The sequence below is a fragment of the Neolamprologus multifasciatus genome, chromosome 17 (assembly GCF_963576455.1).
Source record: "Neolamprologus multifasciatus chromosome 17, fNeoMul1.2, whole genome shotgun sequence".
Taxonomy (NCBI): domain Eukaryota; kingdom Metazoa; phylum Chordata; class Actinopteri; order Cichliformes; family Cichlidae; genus Neolamprologus; species Neolamprologus multifasciatus.
Window position 1 is genome coordinate 25,313,491 of NC_140455.1, and position 24,378 is coordinate 25,337,868.

The 24,378-nt window shown below is 39.7% G+C and overlaps 1 protein-coding gene across 10 annotated transcripts in view; it reads left to right on the forward strand.

Annotated features, from left to right (window-relative positions):
* The window catches only part of anks1b (ankyrin repeat and sterile alpha motif domain containing 1B), a 290,075-nt gene that overhangs the window by 168,521 nt on the left and 97,176 nt on the right, over nt 1–24,378 (forward strand). For all 10 annotated transcript variants that reach the window (XM_085138763.1, XM_085138764.1, XM_085138765.1 and 7 more), the window contains 2 exons: nt 5,649–5,785; nt 21,366–21,552. In XM_085138763.1, coding sequence (XP_084994889.1) covers nt 5,649–5,785; nt 21,366–21,552 — 324 coding nt within the window. The remainder of the gene's footprint in view (nt 1–5,648; nt 5,786–21,365; nt 21,553–24,378) is intronic.

Below are 24,378 nucleotides of genomic sequence, written 5' to 3' on the forward strand. Positions count from 1 at the left end.
ACAGATGTGCCTGCGTGATTGTGTGGCTTCACGTCTGCAGCCAGACTGTTGAAAAATCAAAATCAAAATAGGATGGAAGATGGTAGCAATTTCTAAACCAGAATCAGACATTTTTGGTTTTAAAGCTGCTTCACAATAGAGCTGCAAAACTGGTAACTTCAGGTTGCTGGCGTATACAGAAAATCTTCCATGAAAAGAAATACAGTTCTTTTATTTATTTATTTAGTATTTAAGGACTTCAGGGAGTTTTAGCTGCGTCTGGAAATGGTCTCTTATGAGGTTTACATCTTTGCAAATTGTGTTTCTCTCTGTTGCTCGATTATTGTTCCTTCTAGCATTTTCTCAGTGTTTATGATTTCTTCTCTAATGAGCCTCATTCTTTTGTGTTACTGTGGTCCTACTTGCTGTTTTTCTGGGTTCTTGTTAAAATGCTGTTTGGTAGATTTTTGAAAAATCTTAAGTTATTAAATGTCAATAAAGAATATGCAATTATTTCCATAAGTTTTTTTTTTTTTGGGGGGGGGGGGGGGGGGGGGGGGCAAATTTGCCTCTGTACACCATCACAGTAGATTTTAAACCAAACAAAAAACAGTGCTTCATATTTAGGAGGTTAAAATAAATTGGACGACTGACTGATAAGCAGTTGTGTGGCAAGGTGAGGCCTGCTCTATAATTGTACGACAGACTGAACTGATTGAAGATCTGAAGTTGGGTCCAAGTGTATTTGCTTTTTGTAGCTTTTTACTGGATACAAGGCCCAGAGGGATGTTGATAAGAGTGAGAGGCCATCATTTTCAATCAGAGAGATGCCAAAGCTTTAGAAGTGGCACAACCCACAGCGTGGATATAATTCAGTGCGGTGGATCTTATGTTAAAGCGTGAGCTCGTATTACTGTCAGTGGAACTGGCTTACTAGTATTTACTGATGATCTGACTGCTGATAGAAGTACCGGTAGCTGGATGAAATGTCAGATTTAGCCAAATGGATAATGACCTAAAGTGTACTGAAAAAGGATCCCAAGAGTTTCTCAGAATATATAAGAAATGATATATTCTTTCTGTGTGGTTGTTAAATGTTAAAAACAGATGGCAACAGTGTTTGTCAGCTAAGACCAGCTACACTGAATGACTGTAAATGGCTTCATCTCAAACTTATAATCCAGGGCAGAAGCTTCATTTGATACACCAGACACCATATCTGCTGTATTTTATTTCTTCTCTATTTGGCTCACTTTATTTTTGGGCTGATTTCAACCTTTTAGACTGAATATTGTTCCACCAGGAATGTCTTCAGGGATCTAATGCATCTGCTGCTATCCTTTTTTTCTTATGGCTTTCTCAAAAGTTACCATGTTCTTTTTAATTATTAAGAAATTCTGTCATAATAAGTAACAAAAAATGTAGAGTTTACTTTCAATTACAGTAAAAAGAAAATCTGAATACAACTTTATTTTTATCCTTTTCAGTTTGGTACCTCTTCTTGCTTTTTTTCCCCCACATGAACATTAGAATTCCTCCTCTGCAGGCTGACATCCTGGTAAATGTAAAGTAAAGGCGTTTGTCGCTCATTAAATTACAGGACGCTGTATGTGTCATTATGCAAAACATCAGCAGCAGCCCCACATTTCTCCCTTTTTTATACATTTGTTCTTTTTGAATAGGTGAAGATGATTTGTGGGAGTTGTGAAAAATCACACCATCAACGACATCCAAGTTGAAACAACAACAGGGAGCACTGCTTTTATTTCAGTTTCCATTTGAAATGAGCTAAGTGGTCGATCATATTTGGACCTGCCACATAATTAAAAGTTATGCAATTATCTTGTAAGAATGCAGTGTTCTGCTGGGACACCATGCGTCTGGGCATTCATATCAAAGTTACCCACCTTAACATTGTTGCAGCCCAAGCAGATGGCAGCACTCTCCCTACATAGGAGCAAAAATAATCAATCCGCAGAACTAATTAATTCATCCAATCCAGGATGCACAGGAACAAGCCTGAAACACTACCAGAGGTCCAATGCCAGATGCCACAGGACACCCCCACAGAGCTGCTGGCTCATTTTAGAACATGCTAGAGCTCTATTGGTGGCACAAGGGGGTGGTGGGGGGTCGTACATACACATAGTAGGCACGTGGTCACGTGTTGTCGCTTTAGTTAAGAAACAATCCCTGGAAATCAGATGAAATATATAATTCTGTTCTTAGTGCTGTTGTGTCAGTGTGTACATGTATGCACACTTGTGAGGTAATAGTCCCGACTGGGTCTCACACCTTAATTGGATGATATTCTGGCCGTGTAGGCAGGTGGTAACTGACAGAAAACATCTAGCGAGTGTGTGTGTGTGTGTGTGTCTGATGACAATATTGCGAGAAAGCTGTGTTAGTCTGGGTATTGTGTCTCTTCCAGTTGATTAAGACAAATGCTTTCTCCCACTGAAAGTTAATTCAGTCGACTTCAGCACTTCTCTCTTCTTCCTTCCTTTCTTGTCTTTTTCTTTTCCTTTTTCCTCCCCTCTTCTCTGCTAAAGGATCATGCACTGGGGAAATTAGCTCAGATACTCTGTAATCAACTGCACACACTGAGTGTGTGTGTATAGAAAACTGAGATAGACATCAAACTGCTCTGGACAGCAGTCACGTTTTCCTGCTGTGGTTGTTGCTGAAGCTTGTAAAATTACAAAATGGCACTCACCTCTCTTTGGTTCTCTTCAGTGATAAAACAACTGTGACTACCAGGTCACTATTAGGCGGAAGTACTGTACATAATACAGAGCTCTAGACTAACTAACTAAAAAGTTAGGCGTACCGGCACAAAAGTTAGGCGCACACAAATTTTATAATAATTTATATAATATAATGTGTTTTTCTGGATACACTGTGCTTTTTCAGCATTCAAAGATTGATGACACCGTGTCAGAGCACTGGCTATGAATTTCAGAAGGATCAGGCCTTAACTTAACAGAAAAGTTATCAATAGTTCTTTTCCTATTACAGCTACATCCACTTCTGTCGTGTCTAGGCTGCTCACTGGGGCTGGGTATCATCACTGATTTCTATAATCCATTCGATTCCGGTTTTCAAAGTCCGATTCGATTCAACTTCGTCTCAGACAGTCAGAAATATTATAATTCTGATCATTTATCAGTACTGACTTCATCAGAATTGTGAACATCACAGCAGATGCCTTTGTGTGAAAGTAACTGAGAATAAAACACAGAAAAACATGAAGGAGATTTTCCTGGTCTGGCTTTTTATAGCAGATAAATAAATAAATAAATAAAATATATTTAAAATAAATAAAATAAATTTCTTCAGTATTGAACAACAGAAAAAATAGGCTTTCTTGTCCGAGGTCATTTAAGTGAAAAAAAGAAAAAGAAAAGAAAAAGACAGCAGCCGACAGCGCTGTAAACAACGGTAGACTGGTGGGTAATAAGCGAATGAATAATACAGAAAACAGAGATTGGAGACGGGGAAACTGTTCTTGAAGTACAGAGAGAGATAGAGAGAGAGCTAACTGTGCATGAAGTGTGATTTTAATAGTCGTGGAAGCAAAACAGCAAAATTCATGACGACATTGATCAAATGTGAAGCGCAGTTTGCTGCTTCTTTTGCTGCTGGCTCTGCGAACTTTGGTTGGAGAAAGACAAAACCTGCAGCTCAGAATCAGCGCAAAAAGACGTAATCACAGCGCAGACCGGACGCATCAGAATCGCTAAGCTCCGACAGCGTGTCCGTCTATGGGCCGTCGGGTGAGAAAGCCGAGAAGGCAAAGTTGATTCTGATGCGTCGGGTCCGTTCTGTGTTTGCGTCTTTGTGTGGAATCCGTGTACCTGCTCTCATTTGCTGTTTGGTGGTTGTTAAAATGGTTTCGTGAGCTTTAATCTGAGAATCTGGCGTTTCTGGCAAAACACAGTTATATTTAAAAGTCAATTCAGGATTTAATGAATTGATATCGCTTTATTCAAGCTACTCACCTCCCACTTCCACCTGCACTTTCAACTGGACCACGGCCAATCAGAGAGGTCCCGCCCCTTACTATCTCTGATTGGTTTAGTCCACGATAGGGGCATAATGTGTGTCTGTTGTTGACCACAGGGAAGGTTGCAGATTTTTTTTTTTTTTTTTTTTTGCTACCCGAACAGTTGGTCGCACAGGTGCAACCAAATATTTTTTTTTTAGTCGCACCACTGAAAAATTTGGTCGCATTTGTGACCAAATTGGTCACACTCTAGAGCCCTGATAATATGACACATTAGCCATTTTGCTGAATTCTCATGTGTTTAGCGGGAACTAGAAAATGCTAACATGCTATTACACCACCTATGTTTTGTTTCCTACATAAACTATTTTGCTGTCTATACTGCTTCATGCTGGCAACTGATATAGTCTGAAAAGACTGGCTAAGCTCTCACCTGTTTTTTCTAAAGACTGAAAACCGAGCACTGGGGAGATGCGATAATCTAGTTTGCTTTGTTAAGAGCATTTACATCCATCACCCATAACATTATGACCACTTACAAGTGAAGTGAATGACACTGATTATCTCTTCATCGTGGCACCTGTCGGTGGGCGGGATATATTAGGGAACAAATGAACATTTTGTCCTCCAAGTTGATGTGTTAGGAACCGGAAAAATGGGCAAGATTAAGGATTTGGGACAGTCTGACCAGGGCCAAATTGTGATAGCTAGACGACTGGGTCAGAACTTGTGATGTGTTTCCGGTCTGCAGAGGTCATTATCCATCAAAAGTGGTCAGAGGAGGGAACAGAGGAGAACCAGCGACAGGGTCAAGGGCAGCCAAGGTTCACTGATGCATGTGCGGCGTTAGGGTTGGCGTATGTGGTCAGATCCAACAGATGAGCTATCTTAGGTCAAATTGCCTAAAAATTTAATGCTGTTTCTGATAGAAAGCTGATAGAAAAAGCAGTGCTTTGCTGTTTGTTGGTATGTGGCTGCATAGGCATAGACTAATCAGGGTGCCCATGTAGATCATTTTCGCCAACAATGGGCACATGAGCATCAGAGTTGGATGGGAAAAGGTAGCCTAGTCTGATGAGCCACGTTTTCTTTTACATCACGTGGAAGGCCGGGTGCATTGCTTACCTGGGCAATACCTGGACCCATGATCCACTGTGGCAAAAAGGCAAGTCGGTGTGATACTCCGATCAAGCATCTGTGCAGTGAGCTGGACAAACAATTCCAATCCACACACAACTTACATGACTTAAAGGATTTGTTGCTAACTTCTTTGTGCCAGATACCACAGCACACCTTCAGTGGTCTAGTGGAGTCCATGCCTCAATGGGTAAACATGGTTTTGTCAGTTAAAGGTGACCCAACAATATTAGGCAGGTGCACACAATGCTATGCCTGATCGGTGTATATTGCAGTATTTTGACTGGCTGTTGTTAAATGTCTGTCCCATAATACTACATTTATTCTGTGTTATTTTGTTCCTTGACTTTAACTGTGACCGTGTTTACATGCAGAGTTTAAATCCAAACACATCTGCTTGCAAGTATTGCAGAAATGGTAATCTGGCTTTAGACTCCGCCCTCCTGTGGATGATGAAGGGGGTAAAAAGGGCAAGTCTTCCCCTCTTCTTTTTACTTGTCTCTCACTCTTTCTCTCTCCCTCTAAGGTCACTTGTCCCATGTAACGGTGAGTGAGGGGGAGCATGGTAACCATGGCAACTGCTCAACAGGACCCACACCGGACTGCTCGCCCCCCTCCCCTGACACAGCCCTGAAGAGCATCGAGAGAGTCATCCGCCCACAGGTGAACACACACACAAACACAGACAAAAAGACTAACACACACACACACACACTAATGAATGCGTTGTAGAAGCACCTGATGCATTATTGAACATCAGAGCATCCACCCACAAGTAGCTTAAACACCTGCACCCACACACACACACAATGGTAAACATCTCTCTCTGTTTCTGTTTGTCTCTCTGTTTCGTTTCATCTACCTTCCTCTCTCTGTTCCTGTTTCTAGTAGTTTAGATTATCTAAATTTTCCATTATGTTTGTGCTTATAAGCATCATATTCTGGTAGCAAAAGCTCAGACGGTCCTTTTAAACCAGGGTTGGAAAGTTTGACTGTGTTTGCTGTGTTTCTGTTCCAAATGTGATTTAATTTCCATTATCAGTGTCTTATTTTGGTCTTATTTTAGAATATTTTCTTTAGTCACAAAACCTGCTGGAAGTCTAGCATGTGGGGGCACGTTTTGCACCGCAGGTATAAAAACTTCAAACTTTTGTATTTGAAGAAACAGCTTTGGAAGACAGGTATCTGCTGTGTCATCTGTGAACCTCCACGCTGACATAATGGGGTGCGATTGAGAGATTGTGGTCTGCTGCTGCACCAGCTACACTCTTTTTAATAATTCAGTTGTTGATTCATGTTAACTTTCACCTTTCACCAGCGTCTACATGTGCTGAACAACCGTTGCATGCAGCTGGGTCGTGCGTTGGCTGTGGTCAGAATGCGCACCAATAGCTTGCCAGTCACTGCATTATTTAGCAGATTTTTTCCACTGGCGCATTAAATTAATATGATTTTAAAATTTAGATTTTATTTAATTTGTCTCTCTGTCATTGAGGCACCAGTGTGCATGAGCTTGAATACATATTGACAGTTCACGCTTGCGCCTCTTTGAAATTAATGTGTGTGTAAGGAGAGCCTACATTGATCCATTTGTCAGAAATGCTAGTTGATCCCATCTCATCAGCTCCTTGTTTAACCGTTAGATTTTTGTCAAACTGCTCCATATTTGTCACACGTGTTTTTAAGGTGGTTTTTAGACATAAGCTAAAACAATTAATTTGGTGAATGTATGTTATTCATATTTCTTCCTGTTTGACCTGAAAAGATAGCTGGATGATTTTTAAAAAAAAAAAAAAATGTGATGTTCCAGTTTACTTGTAGATAGACTGGTTCTTATGTAGTGCTTTTCTGTTCTACTTAAGCACCTAAAGGGCTTTTTTAGAACATGTATTTTTAAACCATTCACACACAGATTTATACAAGCACTTTTTTCTTAGTCTAAGTACATTTACACACACATTCGCTCTCAGGAGCACTATCACTATCTTGCCTAAGGATACTTTGGCATGCAGACCACCAACCTTCTAATTAGTAGATGATCTGCGCTGCCTCCTGAGCCACAGCCGGTCCTGTACAGCCTGCATCTGCCACACTATCTTCACTAACACAGGAAACTATATGATACATTGTGAAAAAAGGTCCCCCGATGAATAGGCCTATATTACTTTCTTTTCGTGCTGGGAGTTATATAAACTCCTTTTGTGTCACTGTCTCAGCAGCTGCTGTACCTGAATCTATGCAACTTCACTGTTTATTTTTTAATGCTAATGGCACAGATGGTACAACATTGATCACCTGATGATTATATTGGAAAAATAATGATGAAGATTGCCGAAACACAAAAAGCAGTCATTGCTAAACACAACGATCCAGCCCTTAACCCACCACAACTCCCCATCTAGACAGATTCGTTTTTGTCGTTGTAGCGAATCATTTGTTCACTATAATAAAGGTCTAATGAGATCTAGATGAAAAAGTCAAACCCAGACAGACAGAAGTTGAAGTTCATCGTCTACTGCTTAAGAAACAGAGTCATTTATGGATATTTGTATGAAATTAAATTTAAAAAAATGCTTCATTAGGTTTATTTCAGTGAAGGAACCTCCTGTGAGCCAACTGAAGTGTGAAAGGAATGTGTATTAAATGTGTATCAGCATCATTATATCACATATAGATGCTTTGCCTGTATTACAAAGCTTTCAAAACTCCACTTTCTGTGTACACCAGCAGCAGAATTGATTAATAATAATATGCCTCTGATCTTGAATAACTTCAAATCAACACTCGGCGATTCACACGCAACAGCAAATCAAGTTCATTAGAGACTTGGGATTAATTTATTCCTCGCTTTTTCGGTCACTGGGAAGATAGTATCAGACACCCGTGCGCAGCGCGAGCGTTTCGCACCTTGATAATTAAAGGCAGTTGTTTCTCAGTGAGCAGATGATGTGTGACATAACACTGACAAAAAATATTGAACTCATCTGCTTGTTTAGTGTAGTGTAGTAACTATCATGTCAGTGTTTTTCAAGATTTTCATTCTTGTTGAAGATTAAGACATGGCGTGAGATAAGTAGACCTTCTGACTCTCTGAATGGCCTTTACTCACCACAGCATCTTCTCTTGTTGCCTTGTTTTCTTCACCCACCCCCACCCATTATCATGGGTCTATCTTTGGCATGTTAACTAATGTGCGTAGAGGGATCACATGCGGCGCCCAGCGGGCCTCCTCTCGGCTTGAAGCGCACATAATCAAGGAGCACCAGAGTTCAATTTTATAGTGCTTAATTAATTCTCTAGAATTCATTTCATTTGATTTAATGCTCCCGCTGGCTATTTCAGCAGTACACACAAGCAAGCAAAAAGTTAGTGAACCCTCTGGAATTACCGTGATTTCTGCAATGATTACTCATATTATGTGGTCTAATCGTCATTTGACTTGTGAGGTTAAAACAACCAAACACTGGTGCTTTTCATCTCTTTTCAGACTGATTAATCGCATTGTGCAGGCTGGAATAAGCAACAACATCCATTAGATGTTTCCTTTAGCTAATTATGAAAACAGTAAGCATTTCAGTTAAGCTTAGGTCAGGAATCTGAATCCAAGATCTCATTTAGTTATTTTTATTTGAAAAATGCAGGTCAGTGGCTTATTGTATCTTCTTTTCTTTTCTTTTCTTTTCTTTTCTTTTCTTTTCTTTTCTTTTCTTTTCTTTTCTTTTCTTTTCTTTTCTTTTCTTTTCTTTTTTCTTTTTCTTTTTCTTTTCTCTTTCTCTTTCTCTTTCTCTTTTTCTTTTCTTTTCTTTTCTTTTCTTTTTTCTGCACTGATATTCTCCCCTGGTACAGTTTGAAATTCAGTTTTTCTCTCAGTATTTGCAAGGCGTCCAGGCTCCGAAGTAGCAGCCCAAAATCATGATGCTTCCTCCACCATGTTTCCTCAAAGCAGTGATAGTAGTTTTGTGTGATTTGCCTTTATGCTTCAAAATTTAGTTAACCTTCACTTTTTTGTTTGTTGTTATTGAGACCAGGTGTTTCCTCTGTGGTGCTGACAGTATTCTTATTCAGCTTTTTCTTTCTTTCTAAATTGGAAACATAGATTGCAGTTTTGTTACTACATTTTAAGGTTGTTTTTTTTTTTACTTCTTGCAGGACTATACTTTATTGTGTATGTTACATATTTGCAGTAAAATTACTTCTAGGCAGAGTAGTACTATAGCACTCGTGAATTTGCTCTCTTTGTGAAGGATTTGAGAATTAAGGAACGTGTAGGTCTTTAGAAATGCTTTTGTAATACGCTGTTGTGTGCATCTCTGAAATGTTTTTTCTAAAATCCTGTGAATGTTATTGAGATATGACTCACACTGGCCACTCTTTGTCAAAAAGAGCAAATTTTGTGAGTAACCACACTTTAGGCACCTTTATTAGCTGGTAAAGGCACCTCTCCAACACCTCCAGTCTCATCTCCTTAATTGCGACACCTGACTCCAAGCAGCTTTGGGGGAAACTGTAAGCACAGACAACCTTTTGCTTTTTCTGACCTGCACCATCAGTGTCTACTCAGTGTGTTTGATAAAGACATGAAAACTCTGTGTTATTAGTTTGATCAGATTGTGTTCTAATAAACACTTACCAGCTACTTTATCAGGTGTTCTGCTGTTCATTATTGCAAATTAAATTCTAATCAGGCATTCAAATGGCAGCAACTCGATTAATTTAGGCAGACAGACATGGTTAAGACAACCTGCTGAAGCCCAAACTGAGCTTTAAAATGTGCAAAAAAAGTGCTTTAAGTGACTTTGAAGGATGCATGGTTATTGATGCTAGGCTTATATGAGTATCTCAGAAACTCAGAAACAAACAAGCATCTCTAGAGTTTAGAGACTCGTCCCAAAAGGAGAAAATATCCAGTGAGCAACAGTTCTCTGGGCAAAAATGCCTTATTGATGGCAGAGGTTGGAGTGCTTTGAGCTGGTATGAAGGCAACAGTAATAAGGAAAAAACACATGAACACATCGAACCTTGAAGCAGAACAGCAGCAGAAGACCAGATCGGGTCCTGGTCCGGTCAGCTAAAAACAGGCAATTGAGGCTACAGTTGGCTTAAAAAAATGGTCACTAGAAGGTAGTAAAAATGTTGCCTGGTCTGAGTTTTGATTTCTGATGTTTTGGTGTGCAGAATGTTTTCTTTGCACACTCTTGGCCCCTGATTTAGACTTCTAAGGGAAGTCTATTTCATAAGTTAAGATGCAACCATAAATTCCTTTTAATCATACACCAGATCATTCCACGAGAACTGACAAGCACCTCCTGAGAAATGTTGCTATACGTCCGAATGACGCAGCCAACGACTGAATAACGTGGAAGGTTAAGGCATAAATTATGATATAGACTTCCTAGAGAAGTCTTAATCTGGCAAGAACCAACTGAGCATAATTGACATCATGAAGAGTTAATAAACTGAGTACTCAGTGAGAGTTACTGAAAACAAGCAGTTTATCTCACCCTGATGGTGAGATTTTCTGCCGAACTGGCAACTTAACAATTGCATAATGGTGCAAGATCAAGTGATTTGCTGCCACGGTCTCTTTTTGCAGTGTGCCATCCCCCAAGACAAAAACCTCTCCAGTTCTGCTGCAGTGACTCAAAGTGTATACTTTTGTCATAGACCCCTAGCCAGTCACTGAAAAACACATGTGATCACTTTGTAAATGGGGAAGGAGATCACAAAGACTATGCTGACTGATATCCACAGGCTTAATGTTCAGACCGTTTTCATTTCTTTTTCCTTTGCTACTTTTCCAAAACTGTCAGCTGGACATGTTAGATCTCCACAAGCTCTTGATCACAGACATGGCCAGATGGGATGTGGAACACAGAGGGGATGAGAGATGTAAAAAGGACAGAGATCCATGCATCATGGGGTTATCAGTTTTAAACCCACTGGCTCAGTGTCCTACTTTGCTGTGTGCGCGCATGTGTGTGTGTGTGTAAATTTTAATAACTGCTACTTGCCTACGAGAGCTTCTTGGTTATTGAGAACACATGACAGAACTTGTGTTTGCGCCCACAAAGGCTGAGTTGGTATCTTTAGCTGTAGTTGTACGTGCCAAGCTGACAAATACGCTCACTGGTCATTTTATTAGGTACACCTTGCTATCACCAGAACTGCCTTAATTCTTCTTGTCATGAATTCAACAAAGTGCTGGAAATATTCCTCAGCGATTGTTGGTCCATATTGACATGACTGCATCACAAAGTTTCTGCAGATTTGTCTGCTGCGCATGCGTGATGTGAATGTCATCTTCCACCACATCACAGAGGAGCTCTGTTGTTTTGAGATGTAGGTGACTGTGGAGGACGTTTGAGTCCAGTGAACTCGTTGTTATGTTCAACAAAGCATTTTGGTGAGGTCATGTGAAGTGTAGCCTTAGTTTTCTGTTCTTAGCTGATGGGTTTTCTCAGAGACCTGCTTACTTTTTTCTCTTTTTCAAACTATTCTTTGTAAACCACAGAGATGCTTGTGTGGGGAAATCCCAGTAGATCTGCCCTTTCTAAATGAATGAGACCAGTTTGGCAGGAAGAACATGCTATGTTCAAAGTCCTCTTCCCCATTCTGGTGGTCTGATGGTCCGTTCTTGACCATTTGCACATTCCTAAATGCTCTAAATCGTTGCAATGGGATTGGCTGATTAGATATTTGTGTGAAACAGTTGAACGGGTATATCTATTACAGTGGCTGGCGAGTGTTTCTTAAAACACAATCTCAATAAACTAATAACATAGACTTTATCCAACACACAGAGTAAAGTTGCAGGGTAAAGTGTGTGTGTGTGTGTGTGTGTGTGTGTGTGTGGCCCATTACTAAAGCTCAGGCTCTAATTTTTCTTTTGCTTACCTAATGCGAATGTCTGCAATACTGGGAACTCTCTCTTATACACACACACTGGGGTGGCTGTAGCTCAGGTGGCAGAGCGGATCAGCCACCAACCGGAAGGTCGGTGGTTCAATCCCAGGTTGCTCCAGTCTGCATGCCAAATATCCTTGGGCAAGATACTAACCCCATGTTGCTCTCCGATGCATCCATCGGCGTGTGAATGTGTATGAATGTTAGATACTGCGCACTTAAGCTTAGAAGTGCTTGTGTGAATGGGTGTGATTGGGTGAATGAATTAGCTGTATAAAGCGCTTTGAGTGCTCGGACAGAGTAGAAAAGCGCTATATAAGAACCAGTCCATTTACCATTTACACTCACACCCACCCACACACAGAAGAATATGTGGAAATACAGTATGCATTGCACACATTCAGATCTACCTACCCTGGATCTGTCACACTTCAGCACTTCCTTGATTGAGCTGATAGCTACCCTGGCCACAAGAAGACAGTCAAACACACAGAGTAGATAAAGCGAGCCAACTGCTTTCTGATGCTGAAACATGGAGATAATACTTTTCCCCTTACAGAGGCTGAGAGGATGCACAGACGCACACAAAGTCCATAATAAAGGCGCCAAGTATGACACTGCTGTCACTCTGAAAACATCACCAGAGCATTCAGAAGGATATCAGCCTGACATGTGGATGATGTGCCTGTGTGGAAACCCCATGACTTACTGTACAGTCCCACCTTTCCAAATTATTGTAGTTAAAGTGCTCTTGAGCTAGGGGCAAGAGCAAGCAGTGGGGGGGTGTTGATTTTGGTGGTGGATAGTGGATTGTTTTGACCAGTCCGGAGCAAGTTGATATGTGTAATTTCAACATCAGTGCAGAGTAATTTTGAGATGACAGCATAATTACAGTAAACAAACAGGACCATCACAGAAAAGACTGCCTGCCTCTGTTAGCACCAAAGACACACTTGTAAACTGCCCTTTCGGGACAGATCTCATTGGAAATGTGAAAAGGTTAAAAACAGTAAGAACGTGTTGTTCTTCAGGACAAATGGAGTTAAAGTTCTCAGACATTATTGTGATAGCAGATGATAAACCAACCAATCTATCCAGTAAAGAGATTGTCTTAAAGGCTTTTGTTGATTTTAGCCTCAAATTTAATCACTAACATCTAAGATGTGTAAAAGATTTAGTAGAATTATCAGCCCCACTGTGAATCAACACCTACCTTTACAACTCCCATGCTCACATAATTGTAGGCTTTCTGCTAGCTTGTGGCTTGTAAACAAGTAAACAAGGCAGGAAGTTTTATGCAGTGTGTTTTTTGTCTTTTTTTTTGGTGGTGGTAGTGGTGGTGGGGGTCTCTCTGGTCTCACTGGGCTCTGCCAACAAAGTAGCATGACATCCATTTTTAAAGTGTTGTTTGCACGCCAAGGTATACATCTTTAATCAGCGTCATACTGGAAAACACCATCAGGAGATCTATAATAAGATCTTATGATGTCATTGTGTTGTCTAAGAACCACCTTGATAATGTGCGGCACCTATTTATGCCATTTATGCACATATAACACATATAAAAAAAACATTTTAATGTCACGACATTAAGACCTCATTTATATCCTAAAAAAGTTCATATCCACATCATATGACGCCCATCACATTGCCTAGCAACCACCTTTAAATTGCTTTTGCTGATACCTCAGGTTTTACTGTAGGTATTAACTTATATTTGCAAGGATAATTTTTGTTGCTCAACAGCTTTAATAATTCCACTTCAGCCATCACACTTGAATTTAAACAAAGAAAAAGTAGCAGTTGGAACTGACAAGGAAGCTCTTTGGTGTAGTCACCGTCAGCTTTATGGAAAGGCCCATCTAAAAAGATCACTGCGCCCTCTCAGCTGAATTCTGCTGATATAACTAAAGTATTAGTTAAATTAAAGTTTACTGTTCGCTAATGAAAAACATAAAAATGCATATTGCTGGTAAGTTATTCCAGCTCAAACTGAGGTTAATTATTCAGTTGGTGTTTCTGATTCAGTCACCAATTAGCCTGTGCAGGTCAGACTCTGCAAAATATCCTTGATGTCTCTTTGGAACTGAGGAGAGGTCATTCATCAGCTTATGCAGCTAGTCTTGATGACCCTACTTGAACTTTGCAAAACAAATGGGACTATGCTGAGGGCACTCTGCATTCGCAGTCATATATATGCAACTTTCCCAGTATGTGGTAAATTCATTTAACTGCTTTGCATCTGTAATCTAACACAGATATATCTGCATTTTCCGAGTTGGTTTCTGTGAGTGTGCTATGTGTGTAAGGTTGTAATCAAGCAGACTGGTTAATGATTTTGGTTTAAAGTTGCAAAACAGTGGTTATCACTGTTGACTCACAGCAAGAAGGTCCTAGGTTCTAATCCACTTTCCAGCTGTCAAGTTTGCATTTCTCTGTCCATGCGTGGACTTCCGCTTCCTCCCACAGTCTAAGACTGTGACATCCAAAGACTTGAAATGTATGTCAACTGATTATTGGCTGTAGGCCCAGTGTATAGGTATACCAGTCTCATGGGATTCACTCAGCTTTAAATTTATGTAAATTTAAAATAACAGAACGTGCTGTTTATTTTAGTTTACAGTCTCTGATTTGTGGGCATAAATGTATTCCTGTTTTTTTTTTTAATAAAACATGTAATAGCAAAGTTACTTTATCCAAATGCCCCTGTCAAAGTTGAATGCTCATCCATTATATATGCTCTGACACTGACCTTGTATTCTGTACAAAGTCAACACATACTTGTGAATTGTTGTCACCTTTTGTGCTGGTTTGATCTAAATGCTCTCTCTATCTCTCTATATATTTTTGATTTATTTTGAACTTCTAGAATCATCACATTTTCTTGACTAAAACAAACCTCTAGAATCTTCACTCAACACCTCACAGACTGATTACGAATCACATTGGCGTTTAGAGCTCATTCATCCTTTCACTCCCATCAGTCAGTTAGATGCTGAGGTTGTTGATTGTGCCACTCGCCGGCTGCTGTAACAGTGTTGCTCCTGTTAGTTAATCTCACAGGAAATTTGCTCGGATTTGTCTGTAATTACAGTAAACACTTGCTTTACATTTCCAGAAATACATCTGAGTGTTTGTGCCAGCTCTTCATATGGCCCACATTGTCGTGTGTTTGTGTAACAAACAAAAGACGAGAGAAAATGGAGAGAATGGGGCCCTCGGTTTATACTGTTCAGTTCATTTTTCTCAACCCTTCCTTACTCCATCTGAACATTTTCAAGTTATTGCAACAAGTAGGAGACCTTTCTGTGTTTGTGGTTAAAGAGATTTTCTTTCCCAGCCGGTGGCCCCAGAGGACAGACTTGGGTCATGCACTGCTAATAGAAGTGACTCAAGCTAATACTAAAATCTCTCAAGTGGGAGTTGCACATCTGAGCTTTTCCCTGCCGTTTTCTGCCTGTATTAAAAGGATTTGTAGCCGGGATTTGGATGCTTTCAATAAATGATGCAGTTCATACATATCATTAGTTATGAGCCAAGAGGACTGCTAGTCTCTGCTGGCCTCTGCATCACATTTAAATCATCTGTCACAATAGAATTGGTGGGAAAACAAGTTCAGTGCTTGGTAGCAAACAGAAGGTAAATTACTTCCTGGATTCCTCACAATCTTAGATGATGGAACAAAATAAAAGACTGTTTTATCTGACTGAGGGATAGAGCAAATAAACACAAGGGATGGCAAGCGATAGCAGAGAATGGTGGGGAGGACACTTACAATTCTAGGAAGATTATTTTGTGTTTGTGTGTGTGTATCGTGTTTACATATCTTTGTGGGGACCAAAAATTGTAAGTTTACTATACTTGTGGGGACAAAATGCCCATCCCCACAAATTGTGGTTTTAGTGTGAGGGTAAATAAGGATTAGGGAAAGGATTAAATGTTCCCAAAAGGATATAAAAACATGGCTGTGTGTGTGTGTGTGTGTGTGTGTGTGTGTGTGTGTGTGTGTGTGTGTGTGTGTGTGTGTGTGTGTGTGTGTGTAAATAAAAACCAGTTTGGGGAACAGCTAAAAAAACCTTAAAAGGTTAATAGTCTGCACATAATAACTCAACTGGATACAGGTCCAGGATAAAAGAGTAGGAGAGACAGATTCCAATAATATTTTATTCCACATGGAAGCCATTGATTGGAAAATTGGACCTGCCATCTGAAATTTAAAACACCTGAAATTTAAAACTTTCTTCATTAGCTATTAGGTTTAATTTTAAAATAGACTAAACCTTTAATCCACATTTGCCCATTTTAAAAACCACAAACAAAGATGTTTAACAACCAGGTGGGCAGTATGTTTAGCAGATAGATAAATAGATAGTATGTAGCACATTTAATTAGTTCAAATGTTGAAAAAGATTTTATATATTAGATGTAAGTGCTCCTACGTCCACATTTATGAGTCACAGAGGAAGAAAGGAACAATCCCTTCACAAAAAGATCTTTAGCATGGTGTTACTTTTTCAGAGAACATCTACAGTATTTTAATGGAGGAATAAAAGTAGAGCAATTAACTGAATGAGCTATCTGCCATCAGCAGATTGGTCAATTGGTCGTAAACGGATGGGTATGGTTGGGAATAGTATTCGGGTAGGCTGCGTTGTTTAAACAATGCTCAGCTGAACCAAAGGTGTGTCACCCAGTGTGGTCTTCTGCTGCTGTAGCCCATCTGCTTCAAGGTTCAACATATTGAGGATTCAGAGATGCCCTTTTGCATAGTTTGGTTGTAAAGGTATGCATTTTATGTAAACCCTAGAAATAGCTTTATGGGGAAATCAGCAGGAAGATCAGCAGTTTCTAAAATACTCAGACTGCCTTGTCTGGTACCAGCAATCGTGTCGCCTTCAAATTGTATACGTTGCTGAAATACTGCATTGTCATGTACTGAATTTAAATACAGTACATGACATATTTCTTAAGGCAAATAATGAAAAAGAAGTTTGATCTTTACAAGAAACACACAAGAAAACAGAGCCATATAGCTGAATGGGGCAAAAACAGCATGCATCAAAAGAAAGTGTACAAAATCCAGAGATGAGCAGTGGAATGCTACTTGTAAGAGTTGCAGTTAAGAGTTTGTTTTGGAATTGGGAGGAAAAAGGAGGTTTTAGATGTTTACTCCTTTATCTTTTCTATTCTCTTGTTCTTCGCTGCCCTCTGGAAGCAGAAGCATCGTCAGCTTGGCTCTTTTGAACATTTTGCCTTGTGAGTTTGTGCGCTTACATCTTTATGTGGACGTGTGTTGCAGCTGAAATAAAAGACAGACATATGCTATTTGCAATGCTCCACATTCGGGATCATTACCTCTAAGCTAATGTTAACAGAGGACGAGCTGCTGTAGCAACTGAAAATATCAATTAAAATCTAACCATAATTAACTTTGAGTCTACTGCTCACGTTACACTTACAAAAGCAACATTTAGAGACAAATAAGCCTCATTCTTTGGTGTATTTGACATATATTATGTTTGGGTTTTTTTTGCATTGCTTCCCTCAGAAGCATAGTAAATATTTCTGTGGGGAGTTTCATTCATCAGAAGTGGTGATATTCCTACCTTCTAATCAAGAAATCCGATTCTCATGTTATTGATAAATTACCGCACAAATGCTGGGTTGCAAAAGTGTCAATTATTAGGATTTCAACACACGTAGCTTTTTCAAAATGACCTTTTTTTCCCCCTTTGCTATGTTGGAAGGAAAATGGTTTTTTCTAATGTTTAGTCATGCATGGGGTGTGTGTGTGTGTTCCCGTGTGTCTGTGCTCATTAATCCCCTTCCAATCGGGCACGACATGTTCATTAGCCCGCTGCCTGTTTGCATTGTTAACGCTAAGCCTCAGCCAGAGCTATGGCACATGTGCATGTTTTTTTTTTCTTATATGCGTTAATGAGTGTGCGTGTGCAGGCTCTTAACAAGCACAAGTCTAGAGAACAGACACATTTAATAGTTTTAAAGAAGAGGAAGACAAATGCACATAGATGAGCTGCCGATAAGTACAGTAAGAGAGGGATGCTTTAGGAGCAGTTGATGTACCCATTAAACTCCCTGAAGACGGAGACACACCAAGGCTCAGGTTGCCACTTTAAAATACCACGGTGTCACATTTGAAGGCGTTCACTCATTCTGTGTTCACGATTGCTTAATCTCATTTTGAGCCCTCGGTGTTCTGTTGTTAAGCTTCCAGTAACACGTTTTGAGTCATGTCACACATGGCTTGTAGCAGTGTCTTTATTTTCCACAGATTATGTACGCTTTAGATCGCAGAGACCTGATAACAATGCCTAAGTTGTCGGTTTGTGTAGAATTGCTTCTGTTACACGACCAAAGACAAATGTCAAGACTAATGAAGAGAATACGTGGCTTTGACAGCTAGTTCTTGTAATGTCCCTCCCCTTGCCCAGTCAGTGTGTTTCCCTGTTGGGCTCATACATCACCGTCTTTACTCCCTGTACCCTTTCTGGGTTGTTGTGATCTTGTCTGGTTGATGCATTGGTCCTTTAAACATCCTTAGACTCTGTTGGTTTCTGCTGCTGCTGCCGTGTAACTCCCTGGTGACTGACTTTCCACAAAAAAAATTAAAATGAACTCTGTGCCATATTTGGTCCTTTTAGCAGTACCTTGGACTTGAGCAGTGGCGTATCCTGAAGTGTTCACTCTTAGCTGGATGTCATTTTCTCTCTGTGTGTGCAAAAATTCTTCTTCATTCTTCCACATAAAAGACCAAACACACTGCACCAAATTGATCTGTGTACTTTGGGGTGGATTTCTTTCTTTTATAGGTAAAGTTAGTTGGAAATGATTGTTATTCACTAAAGAAATGGAATAAACCGCTCTACCCCAGCCTACCTGCACCCTTAAAGCTCACTCAGCATGGTGTACCTTGTCTAATCGATGCAAACAAGCAGAAAAAAACTGTCAGATTTCCCCCTAAGCTAGCTTAAAGGCTGCAGCTTCATAAATACTGCACAGACTTTAGAGTTTGGGTTAGCGTTAGTATTCTCACCCAACAGCACTTATTTCCCAGAATAGAGAAAGATATCCACGGCATTCAAATTTATGTTAAATTAATCATTCTTTCAGTGTCCTTCCTTTTTTTGTACATTGTCTTCTCTTTCTATTTTCCATTCTTTTGTTCTTTATTTCAATCTCGTACCTCTTACTTTCGTCAGTGATCGCTTGCTTTTTGGCCTGATCCTCCCTATCCTGTTTCAAATGTTTACCTCTACTCATTGTTTCTTTTGTTTCTTCCTTTTTATTTCTTAATTGCTTTTCTTTTCAGTCAGCGTGTCTTCACTTTTTCCATTTTTTCATCCTCACTCAGCCTTTTTCCCTGTTCTTGTTCTGCTTTTGTGTTTTTCATCCCAGTTCAGTTTGGCGAATATCTCAAAGCCCAATTTGAATGCGTCATGCATAGAAAAGAGCGTCCTGTCCTCCTCCTGCTTTCATTTCCTTTTATATTCCTTTCCCATCTCTCAAGGTTTAGTTTTTATACCTTGAGTCACAAAATAGACCGTGAAGGTCTTACGAAGGTTGTTCTGTTGTGCGTGTGTGTGTCTGTCTCTCAATTTTTCAGGATGATATTTTGCGTTCAGAGTTCACTCTATTGATTCCCTTAGCATACATCCTTTGAGTTGTGATTGCATATACATGCACCAGCAGGGTTTTGACTGCCTGAGTTGTTTGTGAAGCTTAGCAGCAGGTTGTTGAGAGCTGCAAATGCCTCATTATGTAAGATGTGTTTACCAGATGCCAGTCTACAGTTTCATTTGTCCTCTGTCTCACTTTATCACTCACATTTGCGTCTTCTAAGCAGCCATTTTGTCTCGCTTTTTTTTCCTGTTCTACCTCTGTCATCTGCTATCTTGCATCCCAGTTTTACATGAGGAAAAAACAGATGTCCATATCTTATGTTATACCCATTTTTTTGAAACAATAGGAATACATGCCTTGACTTAAAACAACGCCTTTGTGTTTTTGCCTCATACGGTGTATTTTCATGTATGTTTCCACATGTTTCAATAAACTGCTGCATCTATTTCTCCTTTTCCTAGCAGTGTTTGCACCACCCACAAACTCATCCAGAAAATAATAAAATAAAATAATAAAGGGATTTGCTTTTGACTACGAGAAAGCACAAGAACTTCAGCAACAGAAGTGGATCTGTCATATAAAAAGGAAAATTAAAATAAAGGGCGAGAGGATCAAAACAAAAAATAAGGAAAATTGCTTTATTGGTAATTAAAGTTATTAGCTGGTCCCTGTGGTAAAACGAGTGATGAAAAACAGATAACTCTTCTTACATCTCATGATGAGTGGGAACATTTATTGAGCTGCAGGCAACTGCGTTTTATTTTTGGTATAAATCAAAAAGGGGCTGTTTGTTCAGAGAGAACTGTATTTCTCTAAAGCTGTAAATTCTTGCAATTGCAATTCTTGTAATGGTTCCCTTTTAGTGGCAATCTGGTCATGAACAACATAAAGCTGCAACACAACATAATATAATGTAGGATCTGACTTAGTAAAAACCTAAAAAACCTCATTCATAAACAGGAAACTGATAAGTTTGTAGCATAAACCTTTTCGCTGGAACGTTCAAGACAATTCAGTTACACAGCAAAAAGCATTTATATTTCTCGTATACGAGGGAGGCCCGAGCCAAGTGTCGTTCCTTCCACTTGACCCCAGTTGCTCTCGTCCGCACCCTTGTAACACTGCTGTGTGTGTGTGTGTGGTCAGAGTGTGACCCCATAAACAACTTCCCTAAACCTGCTGGTCTGGAAGCCCAGCAGTTCATCTAAACAAAAGGCACTTAGACTAAAACAGATATAGATATGTTTATCCCACCACAAAACAATAAGCGAAGGTACGACCTCTCCCATGCTCCCAGGATGTGGGTGTGAAAGCCAGAACACTCTGGAATGCACACAAAGTCTTTGCAGACTATTAAGGATCAACCCTCTACCAACATGACATTGATTATAAAACTCTAAGCATATATGAGTAGATATTTCTAAGCATAAATGACAATCCAACAATATAAATCTAACAGAAACAGGTCATAATAGCACAGTAATCAAAAGATATACGAATAAGTACCCTGCTACAATGAAAATGTGAAACTGAAATCGCAACATACAAAACCATACTGAGAGTTAATTTTAAGTTTTTTATTCAGATGGGAAGCAAAAAAATCTGTCTGGCAAACTTTTTTTCAAGCAACCCAAACAAAACTAAACACTCAAACAAAAACGTTTTGGACTCTCAAACCCTTCGTCTTCTCTTCTCCCAGCCCAAACAACGCACCTCTCTGTCTTCATCCTTGGATGTCCAAAGGCCGGTCAACCACAGCTGTGAGCCTAGTGAGGTGAGCTCTTCCCTCGGCTACGCCAGCTTCAGCACCAGTCCCCCCGCCAGCCCTCCGCTCAGCCCCAACCAGGAGGACTCTGCAGGTTCCAACGACGACTGTCAGCTCACAGGTGAGAAGCATTAAATGCCGTTTAACTTCAAATTTTCCAGTTACAAAACAAGATGATCATTATTGAAGGCCTGAGCCTCAAGTGAGAACAAGTCTTTTACCTGGAATGTAATGACATCTCACCTCCCCGAGGGGAAGGAGACGGAAGCAACACAGATATCTTCTCTAAGGAGTAACTATTTATATAACCCTTTGCATTAATGTAATGGCAGCAATCAAAGCTACTAAAACACTTCTTCCTGTTTTAATAGATGCAAATTAAGACTGAGTAACTTTGGAATTAAAGGGGAAGTGTACAATTTTAAGGCATCTAAAGGGCTGTTTTAATTATTGATTGTTCTATGAGTGACTTTCCTAACTAATTTATCATTTGGTCAATTAAGAAAAATAATTAAAGAGATTTATTATTCTTTGTTGCCTGACCAAAAATCATCAGTTTGATGAAAAATAACATGGTTGTGAATAATGTGGGTTTTTTTTTGGATATTCACTAACATGTTGCCTGAATTATTCTTTATTTTTGGATTAGTGGTGTTTTATCATCACAGGGGTCTATTCTTAGTGAAGCATCTGTAGAGAGGGAGTGAAATGTGGTTTGAGCTAAAATGAAAGGGAATGTAAAATCTGTTCAGAATATTTAAAATGCAACATTTCTCATGTGTATAAGCCAGCTGGTGTCTTGGTGACTGCCTCTCTTACTAAATATCTACTCTAATAATGCATAACACACATATTTTATCTGAAAGTGAATATAATGACTGCTTGTATGTTTTGCCATGTGGTGCATCATTTTTCTTGCACTTGGGTTGCTCATTATAACATAGCTAAGCCCACCTTTTTTTTATTCCTGATGTTTTCCTTTTACATGTTGTCACTGTTGCCTTGGTTTAAGTGATGCTTAAACTCTGACTGCATGGGAACCAAATAAAACCCTAATCTCTTTGTCCTGGTCCCAGGAAATTGAAATCATATTTCTACTCATTCTATTCCAGTGGCCATAACCAAGTGGCAAACACCTTAGAGGCTAAGAACATGTCTGAGAACAGCTGGAAGGTGTACAGAGTGCACCATAAAAGCAGGATCATTTCTGACTGAGATGAATTAGAGATCACGATCCAGGCTACACTAGGCAGGCAGACAGTTTAGCAACAGCAGGAGAACACTTTATCTTTCAGTTAGGCATCAGTCACACAGCCCTGGAGACCCTAGAGACCCACACGCCTCAGTTGGTGAGTGGTTGTTGGATGTTAATGCCGTTAGTGCTTGAAATTGGTTGCAAAGAGGTATATGATGCAGTACCAAAAGTCTTCTTGTGATTGCTTTTGTCGCTGCCAGATTGCATTGGTGACCATCAGTTTGCGTAGGAGTTGCAAACTAACCAACAAGCGGCAGTGAAACCTGAAAAATTTAGACGCAAACCAGAAGACACAACTTTTACTCACCAAGCAAGTTGTAGTTCCAGTTGGTGTTGCACTCTTCAGTTTCACAGCAGTTTAGCGAGCAGTTTGCAGGAAAGTCTTCTATACAAACTGTGGCCAACCAGAGCAATGTAGAGGTTTTTTAGTCCCACGCTGTGTTCTCTTTGAGACCAATTCTGCATGTTTACAAACAAGCAACTTCCTGCAACCACTCGTCAGTCGGGAAATATATATTTTTGCTTAGCAACCAGTAGTTACCATGGGGTCAGTAATTGGTCTTAAGGCCTGTGTGACTGTTGTTTGACAAGCAATTTCGCATTGACTACTAGCTGCCTCTAGCAACCAGTCATAACCAATCTAGGACTGCTAGTTGGTCTCTAGGCCTGTGTGACTGGGGCCTTAACTTAAATGAATCACTGCAGCGAGTGCCTTGCTGATTTCATTCATCAAAATAAATGAATAATATCTCTATTTGCTACTACTTGCAGATGCTGGAGCCACTCAAGCTATTGCTGAAAGGATAGTCATATTATTAGTGCAAACATATTGAAAGTTGCCAGTTTGGGTTTGTTTGCATTCAAAGTTATCAGCACATCCCAACACAGACACATTAGCATGATGTTTTTAGATTATATGCCATTTTAACTTGTTAAACTGTGTTTGCATAATCTGCCCTAGACTTTGTTTTGACGAATACAGCCACACCAGCTACTTTTACATAGCATCAGTTACTGCAGGTTGGCTCTGACACCGAATGTTCAGCGGTTAGTTAGACCTGTCGGGTAATGCAGGTTCACAGTTATGAAAATGCAACATTTTCAAAACTCGATTTTCCACAAGCAGCGTGTTCCTCTCACTGGCAAAAATAATGGATTATAATGGATTCCCAGAGGACTCGTGATTTTCTCCTCATCAAAGAAACACCGGTAATTTTCCAACCAGTGAGAATTTAGTCAGATGAAAGCATCTGAGCAACCAATCAGCCAGGTGATCTGGAGACTACAAACTTCAAACTTTCCTCTGTCTTTTCCCTTAAAGCTAAATGCATCAGTGCTTTGCAGTTGTTAACATTTTTTTTTTAACTTACTATTAAATATTCACCAAAAATCTTCTTTGCTTTTGCAGAGAACACCACTAATCATGGCAAGCCAGTGAAAATGAATGTATTTAGCCTGATATATTCACCATTTTAAATGCTTGTGGGGATGTAACGAACAGATTAATGTTAGAGATTAAACTATTACTACTGAATAAATCATGTTAAATATATTCTTTTTAGTCTGGCATTTAAAAAGCAAGATTTTAGGGTAACAATATAGCAGATGAATCGCACATCTGTTCAGCTTTGATGCAGATCAGGATGCAAGCTTGTTTGCAAGCTTGCTGGCTATCTTAAAAACTAGGCTCTG